The 19148-nt window shown below is 44.0% G+C and overlaps 1 protein-coding gene across 2 annotated transcripts in view; it reads left to right on the top strand.

Annotated features, from left to right (window-relative positions):
* The window catches only part of TDP1 (tyrosyl-DNA phosphodiesterase 1), a 98900-nt gene extending 87292 nt beyond the window's left edge, over nucleotides 1-11608 (top strand). For both annotated transcript variants that reach the window (XM_036882338.2, XM_036882337.2), the window contains exons 15-16: nucleotides 2636-2744; nucleotides 11407-11608. In XM_036882338.2, the coding sequence (XP_036738233.2) occupies nucleotides 2636-2744; nucleotides 11407-11480 (183 nt within the window). In that variant the 3' untranslated portion in view covers nucleotides 11481-11608. The remainder of the gene's footprint in view (nucleotides 1-2635; nucleotides 2745-11406) is intronic.
* Nucleotides 11609-19148: the final 7540 nt, after the last annotated feature.

The following is a 19148-nucleotide window of genomic DNA, read 5'->3' as shown; positions in this document are numbered from 1 at the left end:
CTGCTGCAGGGCTGGCCCAGCGGCCCTGCCCTGTGTAGGAGGAAAGGTGGGGGAGAGGCTGCAGCGGCCTCCTCCAGGTGGCCTTGGTCTCCCTGTTCTCTTCCTCCTCTGCCCCCAGAGGTCCCTAGTTTTTATTTTCCCTTTTTCAAATCTATTTATTTTTTGTTTTTCCTGAGCCCCACTCATACAAACTCACTTCATTTGTATCTCAGCTTTTGTTATGATGAATACGTAACATTTGTATCTCTATTCCCATTCCCTAATCTGCTTGTTTGAGTTGTAATTATAATACCTCTCTGTCCTCAGGCTCTGGCAGTGCCCAGTCTGATCCATCCTCCAGTCTGTGCCAATCTGCCTTTACAGTGGAACTTCTCTGTTCAGAAACCTTCTGCAGCTCCTCACTGTGTATCACAGTAAAGGCCATGCTCTAACCGGGGTCCTGTGATGCTCTGGCTCGTAAAAGAGAGAACTGACTCGAGGTGTAGGAGGCAAACATGGAGGGCAAAGCCCTTGCTTCAGGCAGGGCTGAATCCAGGGGCTCGGGCCTTATTGTAATAGTTCAGTTCGATGGACACGAGAGCCCCAGCAGCTCAAGACTCATATCTTCCCAATGAGGCCCCCAACAGAGAGACAGTCTCTGCCTTGACATATCTGCCTTGGGCCACGTTGCCCATCCTGAGGCACTATGACTAGGGGATGGGCCCAGTTAAGCAGGTACAAGCCACAGATGCCATGCTGCCTCCCATCCCGACCCTTGCCAGTCTGGCCCTGCTCTTCCTCCACACTGATGCCCAGCCTTCCTGCCCCACACCGGTTCACTCACTCCCAGTCCCCTGACGTGCCTGCTCCAGGCTTTTCCAGTCCTACCTTGGCTCATGCTAGTCTCCCCATCTTCCCTGCCATTTTTCTGTTTATCAAAATTATACCCATTTTTCAAGTATTTTCTACAAAACTTTTCTTATCCTGTAGCTGGTGAAAGGTCGTTTCTGCCTTTTCAGTCCTTTACTGCCTTTCACTGATACTAACCGCCATCTTCATCAGTGCTATAACCCCATAACTTTCCGTAGCTCTTAACGTGCACAAAGCACTTTCACACATGTTATTTCATCTGCTTTAATGCAGAAGCCCATGAAGCAGTAAAGTAAACACAATTTACAGCTCAGGTTGCTTGACCATCAACTATGCAACAGGACTTAATGCTGGGTGCTGAAGTGAGAAACATTAATCTGGCAATACCCAGGTGCTATATTATTCCAGTTTTCCAAATGAGGAAATTGAGGCCTAGTAAATAAGTGGCCAAGTGTCCCTCTGGTCCTCTTTTTAGTTCCTAGAACATGGAAGTTCTTTGCCACCTCCGAGCCTTTGCAGATGCTATTCCCTCCACCCAGAACATCCTTTGTAACCTCACCTGACCAAGCTGTACTCATCTTTCAGAGTTTAATTCAGTGTCATTGTTTAGAGAGGCTTCGGTTGACCATCCCCTCCCTACAAGTCTGAAACAGGCCTGCTCTTCTCTCCTCTAGTTCTCTGCTGTTTTTCTTCAGAGCACTTATCATAGATTTATTTTACTTTCATCAATGTATCCGTTTAATGTCTCCCCACCAGACTGCACACCCCTGATGACAGGGCTAATGACATTCTAACTCCTATATACTCAGTGCCTGGCATCCATGCCTGACATGGAAGAGGGACTCAAGAAATAATGTGTTGAATGAATGAGTTCAGATGTTAGCCATTCATGTGGCTCAGTAAATGCCAGAGCAAACACTGTGTGCCTGAGAAGCCTCCCCTACTGAGTTGACGTGATCACCAAGACCCAGAACTGCAGGCTTAGCTCTTTGTATGCATTCCTGTGACATTAGCCCTGCTTGACATGTGGGTATTTAGAATAGAAAAGATGGGTTGGATTGGTGGGCAGAAGGAATGAGACCCAGATGGACAGACTTGCAAAAAAGGTGACCAGATAATCCATGAAGATGACTAGAAGGTACCCAGTATGTGGAGGCACAAGGAGAACAAAAGCTAATGTATTAAACTGCAGGACCTGTGTTAGAAGGCAATGGCAGTTATGTATGTAGGCCTAGATACAGAACCTTAACTTGAACCCTGATTAAGATCTAAAATTAATACCCTATTCTGGAGCTTCTGTAATAAACCTTCCCTTTTGGTGGGTCTTGAAGAGTTTTCATTTATATATTCCTATCACATTATATTGGAATGCTTTCATTCTATGTGAAAACAACTTTTGTTTCTTAGACCAGTGTGAGCAGCCTGTTACTATAGCAATACTGAAAGTATCTTGAGGTATTTTTATACAGTGCCTTCTACATACTCCCTGCAAACTGTATATAGCAGTTAATAGAAATGGGCTATAATATCCAAAGTTGTTTCTCTTGTATGTTTATTTCCTTTATCAAACTTTTTTGAATTTTGTTGTAATTTAACTCCCAAAATTGGAATCTATTTATTTTTAGGAAAGACTAATTTAGGGGAGTTGGAAATATATTTGACCTATCAAACATTGAAAATAGTTCTGAAATAAATTATGTTGTGAGTACCATCAAGACACAATTGCTTCTTGAGATCTTTTTCAGAAACTGGGGTGCAATCACAGATTCCTTCTATGTGTTTCTAGGGCCTAGACAGCTTCAAAGTGAAGCAGAAATTCTTCTCAGGGAGCCAGGAGCCAGCAGCCTCCTTTCCCGTGCCGTATGATCTGCCTCCAGAACTGTATGGAAGTAAAGGTAAGACGCAGGTGAAGGAGATTTTCCATGGGTGTACATACTGAAGCAGAAACAAACAGCGCCCAGAAGAAAGCCGTTAGTCTCTCAGTGGTAGATTGGCTCATAGAACCCTCTGGAAACACTCTGGCTCCTGTACTGCCCTGTCGGGCCACTGGATCCATAGTTCTCACATCTGTTGGTCTTAGAACACCTCTGCACTCTTTCATTATTAAGGATCACAGCTTTATCTATTGGTATTTACTATATTAAAAATTAAAACCAAGAAATTTTTTAATGTTCATTTGTTTTAAAATAATAGTCGTAAACCCATGATGCTATGTAATATTTTTTATGACCATTTTAAAAAAAAAGTAAGCATTATTTAGAATTTTTGCAACTCTCTGGGTTAATGGAAAAGAGCTAGATTCTCATAGCTATTGTTTTGATATCACATATCCTATAGCCTCTCTACGCTCATTGGAAAGTGAAAGGGACAAATAATGGCTTAATATTATGATGAAAGTAATTTTGACTTCTCACATCTTTTCTCATCCCCCTAATGAGGGAGGCCCTGAGCCACACGTTGAGAGCTGCTGCGCTAGACCCTGACATACATCCTTAAAGGCAATGATCAAAAAGTGCTTGCCTGGGAAGTCGGTGGCCTACCCATTGGGGTTCACGGTGTTCTGGAGGCAGGCAGGCTGGCACAGGGGGCACCTCCATCCCAGCCATGGTGCTGCTGTGCCTGGCCCAGAATGTCTGTCTTTGAGGCAAGTTCACCCTTTCTAGACTCACACAGGAGGAGATATATAACCAGGACAGGCTTATTAATTTAAAATGACAAATGCTCAGATCACCACAACCGTGTATTTTCCCCTGGCAGATAGAGGCCTACACAGGTCGCCAAAGTAAAATCTACACCTTTTGAGCAAAGGATAAATTGAACAGTGAAAATTTGGTCTGTGATTGGCAAGTTTTGATGACATCACTCCACTAACATTCCAAAATCTCTGGTTCCCAGCAGTCAGCCCTGCCCAGGGGTCCCTTTCCTGCCAGGACAGTTCTGGGTGGGCTCTAGCACTTCCCACCCTCATTCACCCTTTTTGGCTTGGGGTGAACCAAACCTCCACCTTCCAACGCACCCATTTCTTAGACTGTACTGACTCAGCTGATAGAGTTAACACCATGTCATGCTGTCAAGGTGCCCGCCTGCCTCTTGCAGGTGACTTTATCTCTGATCAGTTGTGTTGATAACTAAATTTTCAAATGCATTTTGTCTCCCCTTCTTTCCAAGCCACATACATTTTGAATTCTCTCAATTTGTTGTATATTCACGCATATTCATTTTGCACTAGCAAGATTATTTGGGGCTTGTCAGTATTAGAAGGAATCTGTGGCCACCACTCTCCACAACATATACACACAAATGGAAACCCTGCTTTAGAACCAGGCTGTATTTATGTGCCAGCCTCACAACTTACCAAGTGGTCTTGGACAGTTACTTGCTTCCTGTAGGCCTTAGTGTCTCTGTCTGCAAAATGAGAAAATAGGAGTGCCAACATCCTAGAGGTGTTGGGAAGAGTAACTGAGATGGTATCTATAAAGCCCTTAACACAGTGTCTAGCTCAGAATTAGCAGTCAAATGTCAGCCATTGTTTGTTATTTAAAATGTCCAGTTCAGTTCCTGCCATATAATAGTGGATAGGTGTTCATTTTCTCCCTTTCCCTGTGGTGCGGTGATGGAGAAAAGAGGTGTGTTCAGGACAGTCCCTAACCTACCAGCATCACAGGACATGACAGTGATGACCTCCCCTGCCCTGTTCTGGCTTCATGCTGCACCCTCTCTCCCTCTCTCTGTTCTTCATGTTCCTTCTCTCTCTCTCATTTTTTTCAACCTGAATTCTCCTGAGTAGACATATTGGAGGTGGGACTGCCTGTGATGGCCTTAGGCTTGGCCTCCTCGAATCTGGCTTTGGGCCTTGTACTCACCACCCCCAGCCCAGAATCTTGGCTGGAATTCCACTCCCGCAGTTAAATCCTAATCTCCAAATAACTTTGAAAGCAAGAATGGAACAGACAGAAAAGCCTTAAAAATATCATGAGGTCCCTTCAGTTCCAATGAAAAACGTTCCCAAGAACTTAAAAGTTTACAGCTGGTGGTGTCTGAGACCATGTAATGATGAATCTTTTATTTGGCCAGCAAGCAGAATGCTTTCCATTGTTTAGCAGCATTTTCTAATTTTTATGCATTTCCTTTGAAAAATTAAAGGTTGGAACATTTTATTTTTTATCAGTAGTACTTTACCTTCCACACTGCTTCAATAGCAGATAGAATAACACCAATAATTCAGATATCACCAATTCATATTTTGCTAACATTCAAGGGGGTCATATGGACTATATAATAAGGCACCTTAGTAAGATCTAGAAGTGAGTGGTTAAGAACATTTGAAAAGCCCTTCATTTTCAAACTACTGCTTAACACATCTAAGATCTTGTTCAGTATTTTTTCAATCCGAAAACTGTACAAAAAGCATAGCAAAGACACTGCTGTAAACAAATTCCAGTTCAATAGAAGTGACCATCAGACATTCTGAAACCAAGAAATTAATAAAGCAAAAATTAAAGCCCAGCTCCAGGTGCACCTTGCCTCATGCAGTACTTGCTGCCTTCTTACTCCCCCCACAGCTGTGTTCTTGAGAAACCAGCTCTTTGCAGACCCTGTCTCAGTGCTCGGAATGTCAGTGAGGAAGACAAACGCGAACTCTTGCCTTCATGAAGTTTAAAGTGCTCTTCTGAAAAGTTACACTTAACCCAACCTCTCTCTCTCATTTTTTTCAACCTGAATTCTCCTGAGTAGACATATTGGAGGTGGGACTGCCTATGATGGCCTTAGGCTTGGCCTCCTCGAATCTGGCTTTGGGCCTTGTACTCACCACCCCCAGCCCAGAATTTTACTAACAGGAGCTATAGTTTTAAAAAGAACGCTTTTATAAAGCACAGTCAGCAACCTTCTAAACCTAACATAAATTATGCCTGTATGTCCCACTCACTGTGTGACCCTGAGCCTGAAGAGAAAGTGGGGTAGATCAGTATGCGGTCTCTCCTGAGCTCTGTATGAAAAGCATTAGCACTTCCTTTTTAACTTAACATTCTTTTTGTTGTTGGATTACACTATTGAGAGAGTAAAAGGAAGTAAGGTTAAGTAAAGCCTATTTTATTTGAACTAGTACGTTCGCTGTCAAGTTTAAGAAGTAATTGAACATACAGAGCTTCAAAGTTTTAGTTCTACAGTTGACCCTTGAACAAAATAGGTTTGAACTGCAATGGATCCACTTATGCACAGATTTTTTTCCCCAATAAATACATCGGAATATTTTCTGGAGATTTGTGACAATTTGGAGAATACAATATTTTTCTCTAGCTTGCTTTATTGTAAGAGTACAGACTATATAATACATAAAACACACAAAATATTTATTAATCAACTGTTTGCTATCACTAAGGCTTCCAGTCAACAGTAGGCTCTTATAGTTAAGTTTTCGGGAGTCAAAAGTTATACGTGGATTTTCAACTGCGTGTGTGTGTTTTTTGAGGGTGGGGGCTTAGCGCCTCTAATCTTTGCATTGTTCAAAGGGTCCACTATAATTCTTTATAATTTTTTCTTTTTCTTAAAAGTGGTCCGTTTCTTTTTTTTAATACACGTGGCATATGTATAGTATTCTTTCAATTTTTGACATAATTTCAGACTTTAAAAAAGTTGTAAGTACAAAGATTCCCACATACCTTTCACTCAGGTTCCCCAAATGTCAGTATTTTAATTTGCACAATCTTTCTCATGTTAACTTTTTTAGGGTCCATTTGAGAAAGTTGCAAACATGATGTCCCCCTTTATCTCTAAATAATTAAGTATTTCCTAAAAATAAAAACACTCTCTTATATTACCACAGTACAATTCTCAAAATCAGGAATCAACATTGACTGAATGCTGTGATCTATAGAATTAATTCAGATTCCATCGGTTGCCCCAGTAGCATCCTTTATAGCAAAAGAGAATTCCCGGGTTACATGTTGTATTTGGCCAGCATGTCTCTTTAGTCTCCATGATGTTGGAACAGTTCCACAGGTTTTTGTTGGTGTTTTATGATGTTAACACTTTGTCAAGCACAGACCAGTTATTTTATAGACTTTGAGGGACAGTGTACATTTGGTTTGTCCACTCTTTCTTCATAATTAGATCCAGATTATGCACTTCCGCCAAGAATACTGCAGAGGTGACACTGTGGTGTTCTCGCTGCGTCATATAAGGAGTCACGTGCTATCAGTCTGCCTGATTATTACTGATCTAGTTAAGCTGGTATCTGCCAGGTTGTACATAATCTTTTGCAGGTGTATTTCAAATTTTTTTAAGTTTTAAGTGTCTAGAGCTAAGCTAATAGGCTGTGTATGTAATTGCCCTGCAGAAGAGGTCCCTAAAACCTTCTTAGCACATGAGATATGCATGATTAAGCACATACATAGTGTATATAATCCTCTAAGTGCTTAAAACCATTGGCTCCCAAATGGCTTACCATTCCCCCTACTGTTTGCTTAATTTAAAATAATTCCTTGCATTAAGATAGTATAAGAATAAACTTCATCCAGACAATCAGAGACCTTGCTAAATAGATATTCATATTCATAAAGTATTTTTGTAAGAGACGCAGGTGATTCATTTTTCTAATTCAGAGAAAGTGCATAAGAGGTAGGTCACTTAAAATCATTTTGTTATGTTTCATTAAAATTTTTAAGGACCTGTTTTTGAAAGATCTTTAGAAATTTTTTTTTAATGAGGCAACCAAAATGTTTTTTTTTTTTTGGTGGGTTGATTGGGATTTTATTGAATTCCTACATTAGTTTGGAGAAAAAAATGATATTTTTACAAAAGTAGAAGTCAGAAAACTTTTTTCTTAAAGGATCAGATAAATATTTTAGGCTTTGTGGGCTAAGAGGCAAAATGGGGGACATTATGTACTCATATAACCAACAACCAAAATGTTTTTTAGACATGATTTTGATCATCTCCTTTAGTAAAATCTATTTTTGTTTGATGGCACAAACAGAAGGCTGGATCTAAAGTTCCAGCTTAGCTTTAAAAATTACTTCGTAAACAGCTTAAGGAAATCTAGAATTATCCAAGTAAAAATAATTTATCAGATTATCTTGAAATAAGTATTTGGCTTTTAGCAATTTGAATTATTCCTCCCACCAGGTAGATTGTTCTCTTTTGCTTTATTTTAATCAGAGATTGACATGGGGGTTCTTCACTGAGAAGGGTGTTAATGGGTTTTAGATAACACTGATAGTGTAATCACAAATGACCGGGTTTCTACTAGGTCGGTAACCCAGTGTAAAATACTTTTGAGCTTCTCTTCCAAATTGCATGCGGACAAACCTTTTATAAATGCCTTGATTTCAGGGTAGGCTAAAGTAAAATGGCCTCAAAAATCTTACTAATTGGCTCACCTCTCACCTCTTTGTGATCACACACACACACACACACACACACACACACTCTGTGCCTGATGTAAGAAGGGAATTACAAGTGATGGCTCATGTGACAGTGGCTTCTTGAGGTAGTATATCAAGTTCCCCTAAAAAGAAGACAGTGAGAAATGTGTTTGTGTGTTTGGGCCTGGGGGTAAGCAGAGGTAGAGTCGTAAGTCCTTAATACAAGGGGCATTTATTAGAGGATTAGGAGAAAGAGCTTACTGCCTGGCTAAGTAGAACAGGATGTTACACTTTACTCGGTTTGTCTGGTTGTTAAAGAACCTCTTAGGACCTAGACAGCATGTAGGCTCAGGACAGTCCTTACCCACTGAGTTGAGTGCAGCTAGCACTCACCAAGTCCTTATTACATGCTGGGAGCCGCTGTGAACACTGACATGAATTAGTTTGCTGAATCCTCAGTAGGCAGCCATATAGGTACTGGTATAACCCCCACTTTACACACAAGGAGCCTAAGCCCTCAGGTTAACCTGGTCAGGGCCGCCTGAACAGCCTGCGTCCTGCGTCCACACCCCTTCACCCTTACACTGTGCGTCCTGCTCATGGAGGGCTAATTTGTGGAGTTACAAGAGGTGTAAGGTGCACAGGGTCCCTGACCACAGGGACAGATGGGATAGAGGCACACGGAGATAAACTCCACGGGCTGCCCTCATCCCCAGCTTCCTGGCATGGCCTCCTCGTGTCTCACCTGGACTGCGTGGCCTGTTCATCTGCCTGGTTCCGGTCTCCTCCTGCTGGATGCCATTCTCTGCGCTGCTGCCACACACATCTGATGTCATTCTGTTTTAAATCTTTCTGTTGTACTCCAAAAAAGGCCACCTTTTCATCTCTTTCAACCTCAGATCCCAAACTCTGATTGTGTCAAGAACACAATATGGTAGAAACGCAAATTACCAGGCCCCCGCCCAGACCTACTGAGAAAAGCTCCCTGATGGTGGGTCCTGGGAAAGAGCACCAGCCATTCTTCTGTCAGGTCACCTCGGGAACTGTTGTGTAGACATGGTGAAGTTCAGAATTCCAGCACTGTGGCATGCCTGTCTGCCTGTCTGCCTGCCCGCCTGTCCCACTGGACTGTAAACTATTAGGGCCCCTCGGCTCTGTCCCACAGAGTACCTGACATCTAACCAGTGCTCAGCAAGTATCTCAAATACATGCATGACTATACCATGAGGCAAGTTCTCTCCTGGGACGGTATAGGAGGATTGCTTATGACAGGCCTTCATCTAAGCCAGTAGTAACGGGTATAGGCACACAACAGACTCACAGCTACTGTCCCTTCCCCTTCCTGTTAGCCCTTTTTGTGGCTTTCCCACAAGGTAGGGGCAGGCATCTCAGCCAGCATGGGAAAGGAGCAGCCCAGAGGTACAGGAATGTGCTCGTTTATAAAGCCGAGCATCGGGATTTGCCGGTAGAGTGGTTACCAGGTCCTTACCTGGTCACTGTTGGCTAATTCTGGGGGACAGGAATGAATGAAGTGGTGCCCCTGAAGTTACTGGCTGACTAACAAATGCTTGCTTCACAAGCCTCACACTGGTAAAGAATCTAACAGCTACTTGAACAGTGGAACCAGGGTAGCCTCCACCTCGGGGATGACGCAGAGCTGATGCTACCCCACAGAGCTGCACCCTACCCATGTTACTATGGTTGCAGGAAAAGATGGGTAAATGTGGAGAAATCCAGCCGCAGAAGCTGGCGTTCCCAGAGGAAGAGAGCAGGTGCTTTCCTGAGGCCAGGGAAGTCGCTGGGCGTGTCCAGCACCTTCACGGTGCTCCCGCCCTGCAGCCCTCAGCCTTTCATGAAACAAGCGTGTACCCCGCTCTCTAAAAAGCTTCTCAACAAAAAGTGATTCATGCTTTTACACCGTCTCAAGGCCAAAGACAATACCAGAGTGCTGGTGACTTGCTTCTCCCGTGCGTCCTGCCAGCTGCCACTGCTTGTGTCCTGATTATTCAACAACAGCAGCAGGGCTGTAAGAAGAGCCTCACATCGTTTGCCAAGCAGTCCTCCATCCTCTGGGCTACCATCTGCCTTTGTGCAGGAGGAGAAAGCCTCCTCAACGGGCGGTGTGCAGTGCTGAGCAGCTGCTCCAGTGGATGGTCCACCTCAGCAGACCTGCTAAGTGGCCAGGCTGCTCTAAGCACTCAGCCCATCAGTGGTGCTGTGTTTCATAATTAGCAGAGCAAATAGCACAGGGACTGGTATTTAATCCTTGCACTGTAGTTACACTCTACACATACTATTATGGTTCTTTTGAAATGGTTTGACCTCTCACAGTAATAGTGTATAGTAAAGTTAATTTGTTCCAATTTCTGAAACATGACTTGGAAGGAAAAGTTCACATTTTTTGAGCACCCACGACATTCCAGGGACTTCCACAGGTGTTCGCTGACATAGATTCACAATATCCTGGGAAGTCACTAATATAGTTAATTCCCATTTCACAGATGAGAAACCTGTGGCCAAAATCCAAATGCCTTCCCCAGGGTGCAGAGAAGGATGAGGCCAGGATTTGAACATTGGTCTTCAGTGTTCTTAACTTTGTATCATTTCAAGACATATTGCTTCTTTGACATTGGTCTGCAATCATATACAGACACGTCATACTTCACTGATTAACCTTAAGGAACAGAACGAAAACAACTCATAGATGTGATCTGGGGCATCCTGGTCATATGTGACTGTGACCAGAGCAGGGAAATGGGTCTTGACGGTACCAACTCTTACCGTGGGTTTCTCCAGCTTCTTAAAAGAAGAAAATAATAGCTCCCCTTTGTTAGATTCTTTATCCTAAACACTGTCTTGCACAGATTTATCTCATTTAATCCTTACGATAGCTTTGTGACATAAAGGTAAGGAAAGAGAGGCTCAGAGAGGTGAAGTGATTCGTCAGTGTAAGTGGCAAGCCAGACTGTGCTCCCCACCCTCCAGGTTTCTGCTTGCCCGCTTCTGGGTTCACTCACCCATGTCTCAACACGACCCTTACTAAAGCCATTGTCTGAAATGAGCTATTGTCTGGGGTTGGTTTAGGAAAGATTCTTTACAATTTGTAGACTCAAGTGGTTTTATCCTATCAGGTGAGTAAATTTCTATTATCTTGTTCAAATATTTTACACGTGTAATATTTTTCCCCCCTCAGATCGGCCATGGATTTGGAACATTCCTTATGTCAGAGCACCAGACACCCACGGGAACATGTGGGTTCCCTCCTGAGGATCTGAAGGCGCTATGGAATTTAGGTGTAAGACTTTGAGTCTTTCTTGTTTGTACTGGGCGTTTACCCTTGAAGTTTAATCTGCATTCCTATGAAACTCTTTGCAAAAGTCTCTCTTGTGAACATGGATGTTGGTCATACTTTGGTCATTATTAACAGTCTCACTAAAGAAGATATTTTCCTAATTCACTTTTCTGTGCTTTGGTATGAAAGCTATTAAAATTCACCACGTTAAGAGAATATAAAGACATGAAGTTATCCTCACAGTAATGTGGAATCTCATGGTGGTGTCAGCTCTGCTGGATCTAAGGTTGGCTGTGTGTTGTATTCCATCGGGAAAGATGCTCTTCATTCAACTGAAGTGTGTCAGAGAAGCGTGACCGTCTGCTGTCTCAGCCAGGCCCCTCAGCTTTCTCAGCGTGTCTCTGTGAGGCTGCGGGTGTACCTGGATCTGTCACTGAGGCGGGGTGGCTACGCTCCACACACAAGGAGGGATGTGGTCCCTCACTGCCCTGCAGCTCCGCGAGGCTCTTCACCCTCCCCCGCCCCTCACTGGCCGCCCCACACTTACAGGTGGGTCCCGCTTGACCAGACTACCCACCTTTCCAGAGCGGACGCGTGCTCCTGCCATCCCCACAGATCTCCACAGGAGACAGTTCACAGAATCGTACAGAAGCACACGAGTACTTTACTTAGAAGAAACCCTGAAAGGTGACCTGATCTGCTGCCTTCAGTTCACAGGTGAGGAAACAGAAGCCCAGAAAGGTTCCGAATGTCCCCCTGGCATACAGCTGGCTGGGCTCAAAGCCTTGAGTGTCTTCCGGCCGTGTGTACCTACTTTGTACGTAGGACTCAGACTCTCCTAGGTAATGTAGATTCTCTTTGGTTTTCAAGCTGTTCCTCAGAGGCCTGGGATTTTCACCAAAGGAACTTGGTGGGGTAGGGCGCTGGGCAACAGGAGGAATCTAGGAGGATGGGGCTGCGGGCCCCCTCCCATCAGGGCATCCTTGGCTTTACCTATTTTACATACTGGATTGTTAACTTTAAAAAGAAATTATCTTACCAGTATAAATGGGTTTATTCATAAAGAGAGAATTGCAAATGGGGACATGCACGCTATGGCAAACCCATAGGCAAGTCCAATGAACAAAGGAGAGGAATATTATTTTTATGGAGAAAGAAGCAGTTGAAAGGAGTTGTTTTGAACAAAGTCCACTGAAGAAAAGCAAGAATTCAGGGCGATAAGGGTTTCTTACAGGCTAAGGTGCCCATGTAGTCCTTTTCCTGTAGGAGATGCAGTGTCCCGCCCCTCCACCCCCCCCACTGAGGACTATAATTGATTATTCCTTCCTATAATTGAAAAGCCACCAAATTAGTTCAAACAGTTCATTCCATGGCTGAGAAAAATTAAGGTTTAAGTCTTTTCTGACCCTGTCTTCTTCCTAGAAGGCAAACTGCCTTCCGGGAAGGCAGTGGGGAGGGCTCCCTGGGCTGGCAGGAGAGGCTCATGTAATGGTGGGGCCAGCCCAGCAGTCTGGGTTGTGTGACCAATGGACTGTGCAAAGAACCCATGAACATCAGCTGCACGGGGGGCCCATCCAGGGAGGGGCGGCATGAGCTGCCAGGCAGTGCACAGAGAGCCTCCCAGCCGGCCTGGACAGTGTTACCGTGACTATGCAGCCAGCCTGCTCAGAGCAGGACTCCAAAAGCCTGGGCTGCTCAGGACCAGCTGTCGAAATGGCAGCTGCCAATGGACAGCTGGCAGTCATGGGGGTCTGCCAGGCAGGCTCCTCGTGGGGTCGCCCAGGGACATTGCTCATCTGATTCACAAAACTGCAAAGTGGGTCAGAGCTGGAGTTAGGCTGCCAGTCTTTGAATCCCAGCTCTGCCACTTAACCTGCTTTGTGACCTAGACCAGGTTAATTGACATCTCTGTGCCTTGGTCCCCTCAACTATGCAGTGGGGGGGGGGTTACTACCCACTGCAGAGGGTTATTGAGGGTGTCTAGTTAGTATGTGAAAGTGTTTAGAACAGCTGTTAGAGTTGATTCATTAGAATTATCTTCATTTTCCTGGTAAGAAAAACTTGGATTCAAAAACGTAAAGTGCTTGTCCAAGGTTATACCTCCAGAAAATGCTCTCACCAGTGTTTGAACACAGGTCCTGCAGCACCCAGAGGCTGTTCTGTGCTGCCAGACGGCCAAGGTTCTGGGCAGTGTGGCGGATGGCATCTTAGGAGATGGGCCACCACCCCAATCCATTGTAGACACATACTTCTGTAGAATACAGAATCAGGTGCTTACTGTCACAGCACCGTTACATTGCTATGAAAGTTTCTAAATGCTCACTTTTACCTTCTGTATTCATCACAGACCAGCCCTGGTCTATAGTCCACACTTGGAGTAAGCTTTCTCTAGACTCAGTGAGGACCCAGAGGGCCCATCTGGAAACAGACAAGTTTCGTGCAATTGGCTGGGTAGGTACGTCAACGTGACATTAGGGGAAGTCCATGGTCAAGAGGTGTGTGCTCGGTAGGTGTCCATACCCAACTCCTAAGAGCCTCCTGTGCTCCTGGTCCTGGTCAGCGTGGGCCCCGGGAGGGCAGGGCTGAGCCAGGCCAACACAGTCAGGGTCAGTACCATGTGCTTGAGAACACAGAAAGCAAGTGGTTTACCCCATCTGGATCTTTTTTAAATGGGACTGGCCAAATTACCCAAAGTGCTACAAAAAGCATCATCAAAGATGTCTGCTAATGTTTGGGAAAACTGTTTCCATTATTCTCAGGTTGGTTGGGCTTTAATAATTATTTCTCCCTAACTGCAGACAGCCTCACCTCCCTTCTGTCTGCCTGTAGCTGTAATGCCACCTTTTATTCTTTTTTTCTCACCTCCTCCTGCCCTTCCACATCTCATGAAAACACTTTATCCAGTGACTCTATACCTACTGTGGGCACACCTCCACATAAAAGAATCCAGTCTGTTGTTTCTTCATAAACTGATGTAGGAGACTTATCAGCTCATTAAGAAGTTTCTCTGCATGTGGACAAAAGGATCCAATGCCTTTTTTTCATAAAAAGGTTTCTCCTGCTTTGAAATTGTACCCAACATCCTTTTATAGAGAAGAATATGTAGCCATACGTCTAAATGAGGTTTTCGTACGCGATGATGAATCTCAGCAGAATATTCTGAATGACTGGGCATTTGGGAGACCTAAAAATATTTAGGCAGAAAATTATCAACTCTGACACATGATGACTGAAGAGAGGAATGGTCTGCACCAGCTCTTTTCTTGGGGTGAGGGATGGAGATTTATTACCTTTTATCATCACACTCCTGGGAGAAGCTGTCTGCTTTTAACTGTAATTGATAGAAATCAGCCTTAAAGTTCAGTGATTTGGGAGGCTGTATTTTTCCACTTTACCACAATAATGATAACACCCAGTGTTTCCTGAGCACTTCCTATGTTTTGGCTCCTGTGCATTACATTTAATCCTCATGTCAGCCTTCTGTTAAATAATGTCCATGAGATCCCACAGTGAGCAGCGGGGCCAAGCTTCACTTAAGTAGGTTCTTGTGTAGAAGTTATATAGAAATCCTTAATAGAAATTACTAATATTGAATAACTTTTCAAATGAATATGGTTTCTGCACCAGATTCAGCGTGCTTAAGATGTGGATCTTTGATTTTTGTCACAACTTTTTTTTCCACATTAAATTAAAAGTTTACTTTCTAAGGGAAATGATCTCTAATATTTGATACATTGTGAACCATTTTGGGATGATCTGGGTGTTTGATTCAAATCTTAGGGCATTTGACTTTTTCCCTCGTTACAGAAGAATCACAACTGTACCCCCTTCCTTATTAATTCAAGGAAGGGAATTCCTTGAGAATACTTGCTTTTAAGTGATTAATACCTCCAAGAAAAAGGTTAGATAGAAATTCTTTATTCATAACATGTAGCAATTGTATTGACAGGTGGATGATACCATAATGACAAAGTATGACAAAAGTCTGTGCAGGAACTCATGACTGGCAGAAATAAAATAGTTTAATTTGTATAGGATTAAATCTAAAATATTGAAAGGTCAGATCCCATTATGATAAAACCTTCAAGTTTTCTAAGTGTAATAGCCCACGTACTTCAAGCACCATCCAAGATGAACTACAAACAAAACTATAATTTCTTACTATCTTTCCATCAGCTAGTAATGTCTTGAATGACCATTGCTTATGTAATAGGATTCACACACAAAACAAAAGATGAGACAGATCAGAAAGGGGTTTCAATGCAGCCGTTTGCTCCCAGGAGCCACCTGCAGTGCACACGACCAGGCTCCCCATGGAGGCAGCCTGCCCATGCTGGTCCCCGAGCAGTGGCATTGACCAGCAAGTATTAGGCACTTGCTGTGTGCCAGGTACTGTTCTATGTCTTTTATGTGTATTAGTTAATTGAATATTCATAGTGACCCAGTCCAGGAGGTACTGTTATTAATTACCCCCATCATACAGATGGAGAAACTAAGGAGATTCCTTGTCCAAAGTCACACAACTGGCAAGTGCCAGAGTTGGGATCTGCACCCAGACAGTGCTGCCGTGAGGAAGCAGGCAGCAAGTGTGGCAGATGCTCCCAGGCTCCAGCCAGGAAGCAGGCCCTGTGTGTGTGATTCGTCATGGCAGCCACAAACGGGATGCACTTTCAGCCTCTGTAACAGCCAATCATGGTTGGCGTGACAGAAGCAGCTAGCGGCACATAAAGTCAACCACTAAATGTCACATTAGCATGCAGGACTGAGCCACTGGATTATTAAACCCAGAGCCTGACAAGCACAGGTACCTTTCAAGTGAGAGCATGCAGGGCTGAAAACTGCCACGTTAAGAATGTTCTGTTGTTTCCATGGACTAGATCTAAAACAGCAGAGGGATCAGGCTGAGCGTCAGAAGGCAACAGAGAAGATGCTGGAGAGGGGGAGGATGAGGGGCAGCCCAGGAAATGAGGGGCTGGGAAATGACGGAACAAGGATGTCTCGTGCAGCAATGAGAGGTGGCGAGCAGATGGGACCAAAGCATTGCAAGTCTGGGCACAATCCGTATCTTACAGAGTCCCAAGGCAAGTCGCACTGCAGAATCCTACTGCGTCCACTGTACACTTTATTCTCTTCAGACCAGCAGCTTCTCTGAAACTGCAGTCTGACCAAAGTTGATCAGCCTAAGGTACTTGGCTCAGTTTCTCCTGCTTCCTTTGTAGCAGTTTTTCAGAGAACACCATTGAAAATTATGAACAACAGGAAGGCATCTGGACCACTCTTTTTAATATACAAGAATAAGGAGAAACGCAGAAGGGAAATGCAAAGGAGAAACTGCATTCATAGGGAATTCATTATGGATTATGATCCTATGTAACTTTCTATGCAGCATACTGTGGGACAGGAAGTAGTGACTTCACGTTAAGGGAGGGAGAAATGAGGGTCAAGGCCACACAACTAGTGCGTGTCCCTTTGTGGCCCTGAAGACACAGGTGATACCACTGTACAGTCTCTGAGTGGCTCTATTTATAGTTCCTTAGAAATTAACATGACAGCTAAATGCTAATTGTGTTTTTTTCAGATAATTGACTAAAATTTAAAAGCCTCTAATATTATTCAATATTTCATTAATATTTTTATGGAAGAATACATTAGGATGCTTTTACTCAAAGCAGATTACTTAGGCTTAAGCAGCAGAAGAGACTAACATAAATCCAGTGAAGGCTGAAGCCAAAGGATCACAGTGTAACTATCTCCAAGTCTCAGCTCTGCTTTCAGAATATGAACATCATTCTCAAGCAAACTCCCTCCACCTGGAGGCTGAAATTGCCCTCCTCTGCGGTCTCCTACCAATTCCAGGCCCATTAGTACTCCCAGCTAGTCATTCCAGAGGAAAGAAAAGACTTCTTTTTTCACTAGCTCCAGCAGAAATCCCCCCCCACACACCTAATTGGCCAGATTGAATCACGTGTCATCCTGATGCAAACGAGGGGGTTGGGGGCGGGCAGAGGCAGAGTTCAAAGACAAGTGGAAGATGCCTGAGGTCCATCCAGAGCACAAAGCATCTCTAGGTGGTGAAGTATTAACTTTGTGCTAGAGGAACCTTCTTGTGCCTCATCCTTAGATAGTGTGCACAGACGTGCAGATTTTATTTAAAAGCTAAAGGCAACCAAGAAGGAAATTTTTTAAATTAAGGTATCATTAATATACAATCTTACTAAGGTTTCACATGAGCAACATTGTGGTTTCAACCTTACCCATATTATCAAGTCCCCCCCACACACCCCTTTGCAGTCACTGTCCATCAGTGTAGTAACATGCTATAGAGTCACTCCTTGTCTTCTCCCTGCTGTACTGCCTTCCCGTGACCCCCCTATATTATGTGTGCTAATCACAATGCCCCTCAATCCCCTTCTCCCTCCCTCCCCACCCGCCCTCCTCAACCCCTCCCCTTTGGTAACCACTAGTCCCCTCTTGGAGTCTGGGAGTCTGCTGTTTTGCTCCTTCAATTTTGCTTTATTATTATATTCCACAAATCAGTGAAAACATTTGGTACCAAGAAGGAAAATTTTAAATCCAAGTTTCTCGATAAAGCTGTATAAATGAGCCTTGTAATCTGAGTGTTCTAGAACAATGTTTTTTCAAGTTGCAGGGCACAACCCTTCTGTGAATCATGAGATCAATTTAGGGGGGGTTATGACCAGCACCCTTAAGTGAAATAAAGTAGAAAATATCTGTGTATCACAAAGTAAGGTTATTTTTGTTCAACTTGTACATCTATGAATGCATTCAGGGGTACAATATAAAATATATTCCTTCCCAGGTTTGCTAATTCAGCCATCTTGAACAAAGACAGATGGCCACCTGGGTGATGGCTTGAGATCTGACGGAACCTGAGGGGTGAGTCTGCTCCAAGGCACTCAGGGCTCGAGCTGTCCGGTCCCAGCTGTGCTCCCTCCACACTGACACCTCAAGGCACATCATGTGATGCCTCTGAGTCTTCATTTTCTCATCTGTTAAGTGGGGATAATACCCCTCCTTCCTGACTCATGGCATTGTTGTAAGAATCAAATGAAGTGGTGCTCTTAAACACTGACAAGGATTCCGTAAATATAAATTACAGAGATTCTTATTCTCAGTAAGTAACAGTGCTTGGAACTGGCAGTCTCTCTCCGGGGCACTTAGAGAATGGTAATTCAGGTGTACCAAATGAAAACCGTGCCCTTTGAAAAATTAGCATTTTCCCACAAATCTGCTTCTAAACTACTCGGCGCAGGTTGTTTCTGGAAGATGCATAGATAGGCTGTAGTGGGGTGGCCAACAGGCCTCTGTTGCCACCGGAAGGGGGTTCTGTTCAGAGGGAAGGCCTCACCCCTGGGCCCAGTCTCTCACGCACACCCCGAGTGACTCACCTGTATACTTCCAGCCCTGTGAGTCCCGGGTCCGCGCCCACTGTCTCTGGGAAGGACAGGTCCTCGTGGTAGTTAGTGGGACTGAGGATGGGGTTGGAGTCCAAGTCAGTATAAACCACAGGGGTGAGTCGACACTTCACCCCGGGAGGAAGCTCATTTTACAAAGAAAGAAACTAAGGCTCAAAGAGGTAGGTGAGCCTGCCTACGGTTGTGTCCTTGAAGGTCATGAGAACA

The sequence above is a fragment of the Manis pentadactyla genome, chromosome 11 (assembly GCF_030020395.1).
Source record: "Manis pentadactyla isolate mManPen7 chromosome 11, mManPen7.hap1, whole genome shotgun sequence".
Taxonomy (NCBI): domain Eukaryota; kingdom Metazoa; phylum Chordata; class Mammalia; order Pholidota; family Manidae; genus Manis; species Manis pentadactyla.
The sequence above is the reverse complement of the archived record's forward strand: the minus strand, read 5'-3'. Positions and strand labels throughout refer to the sequence as shown.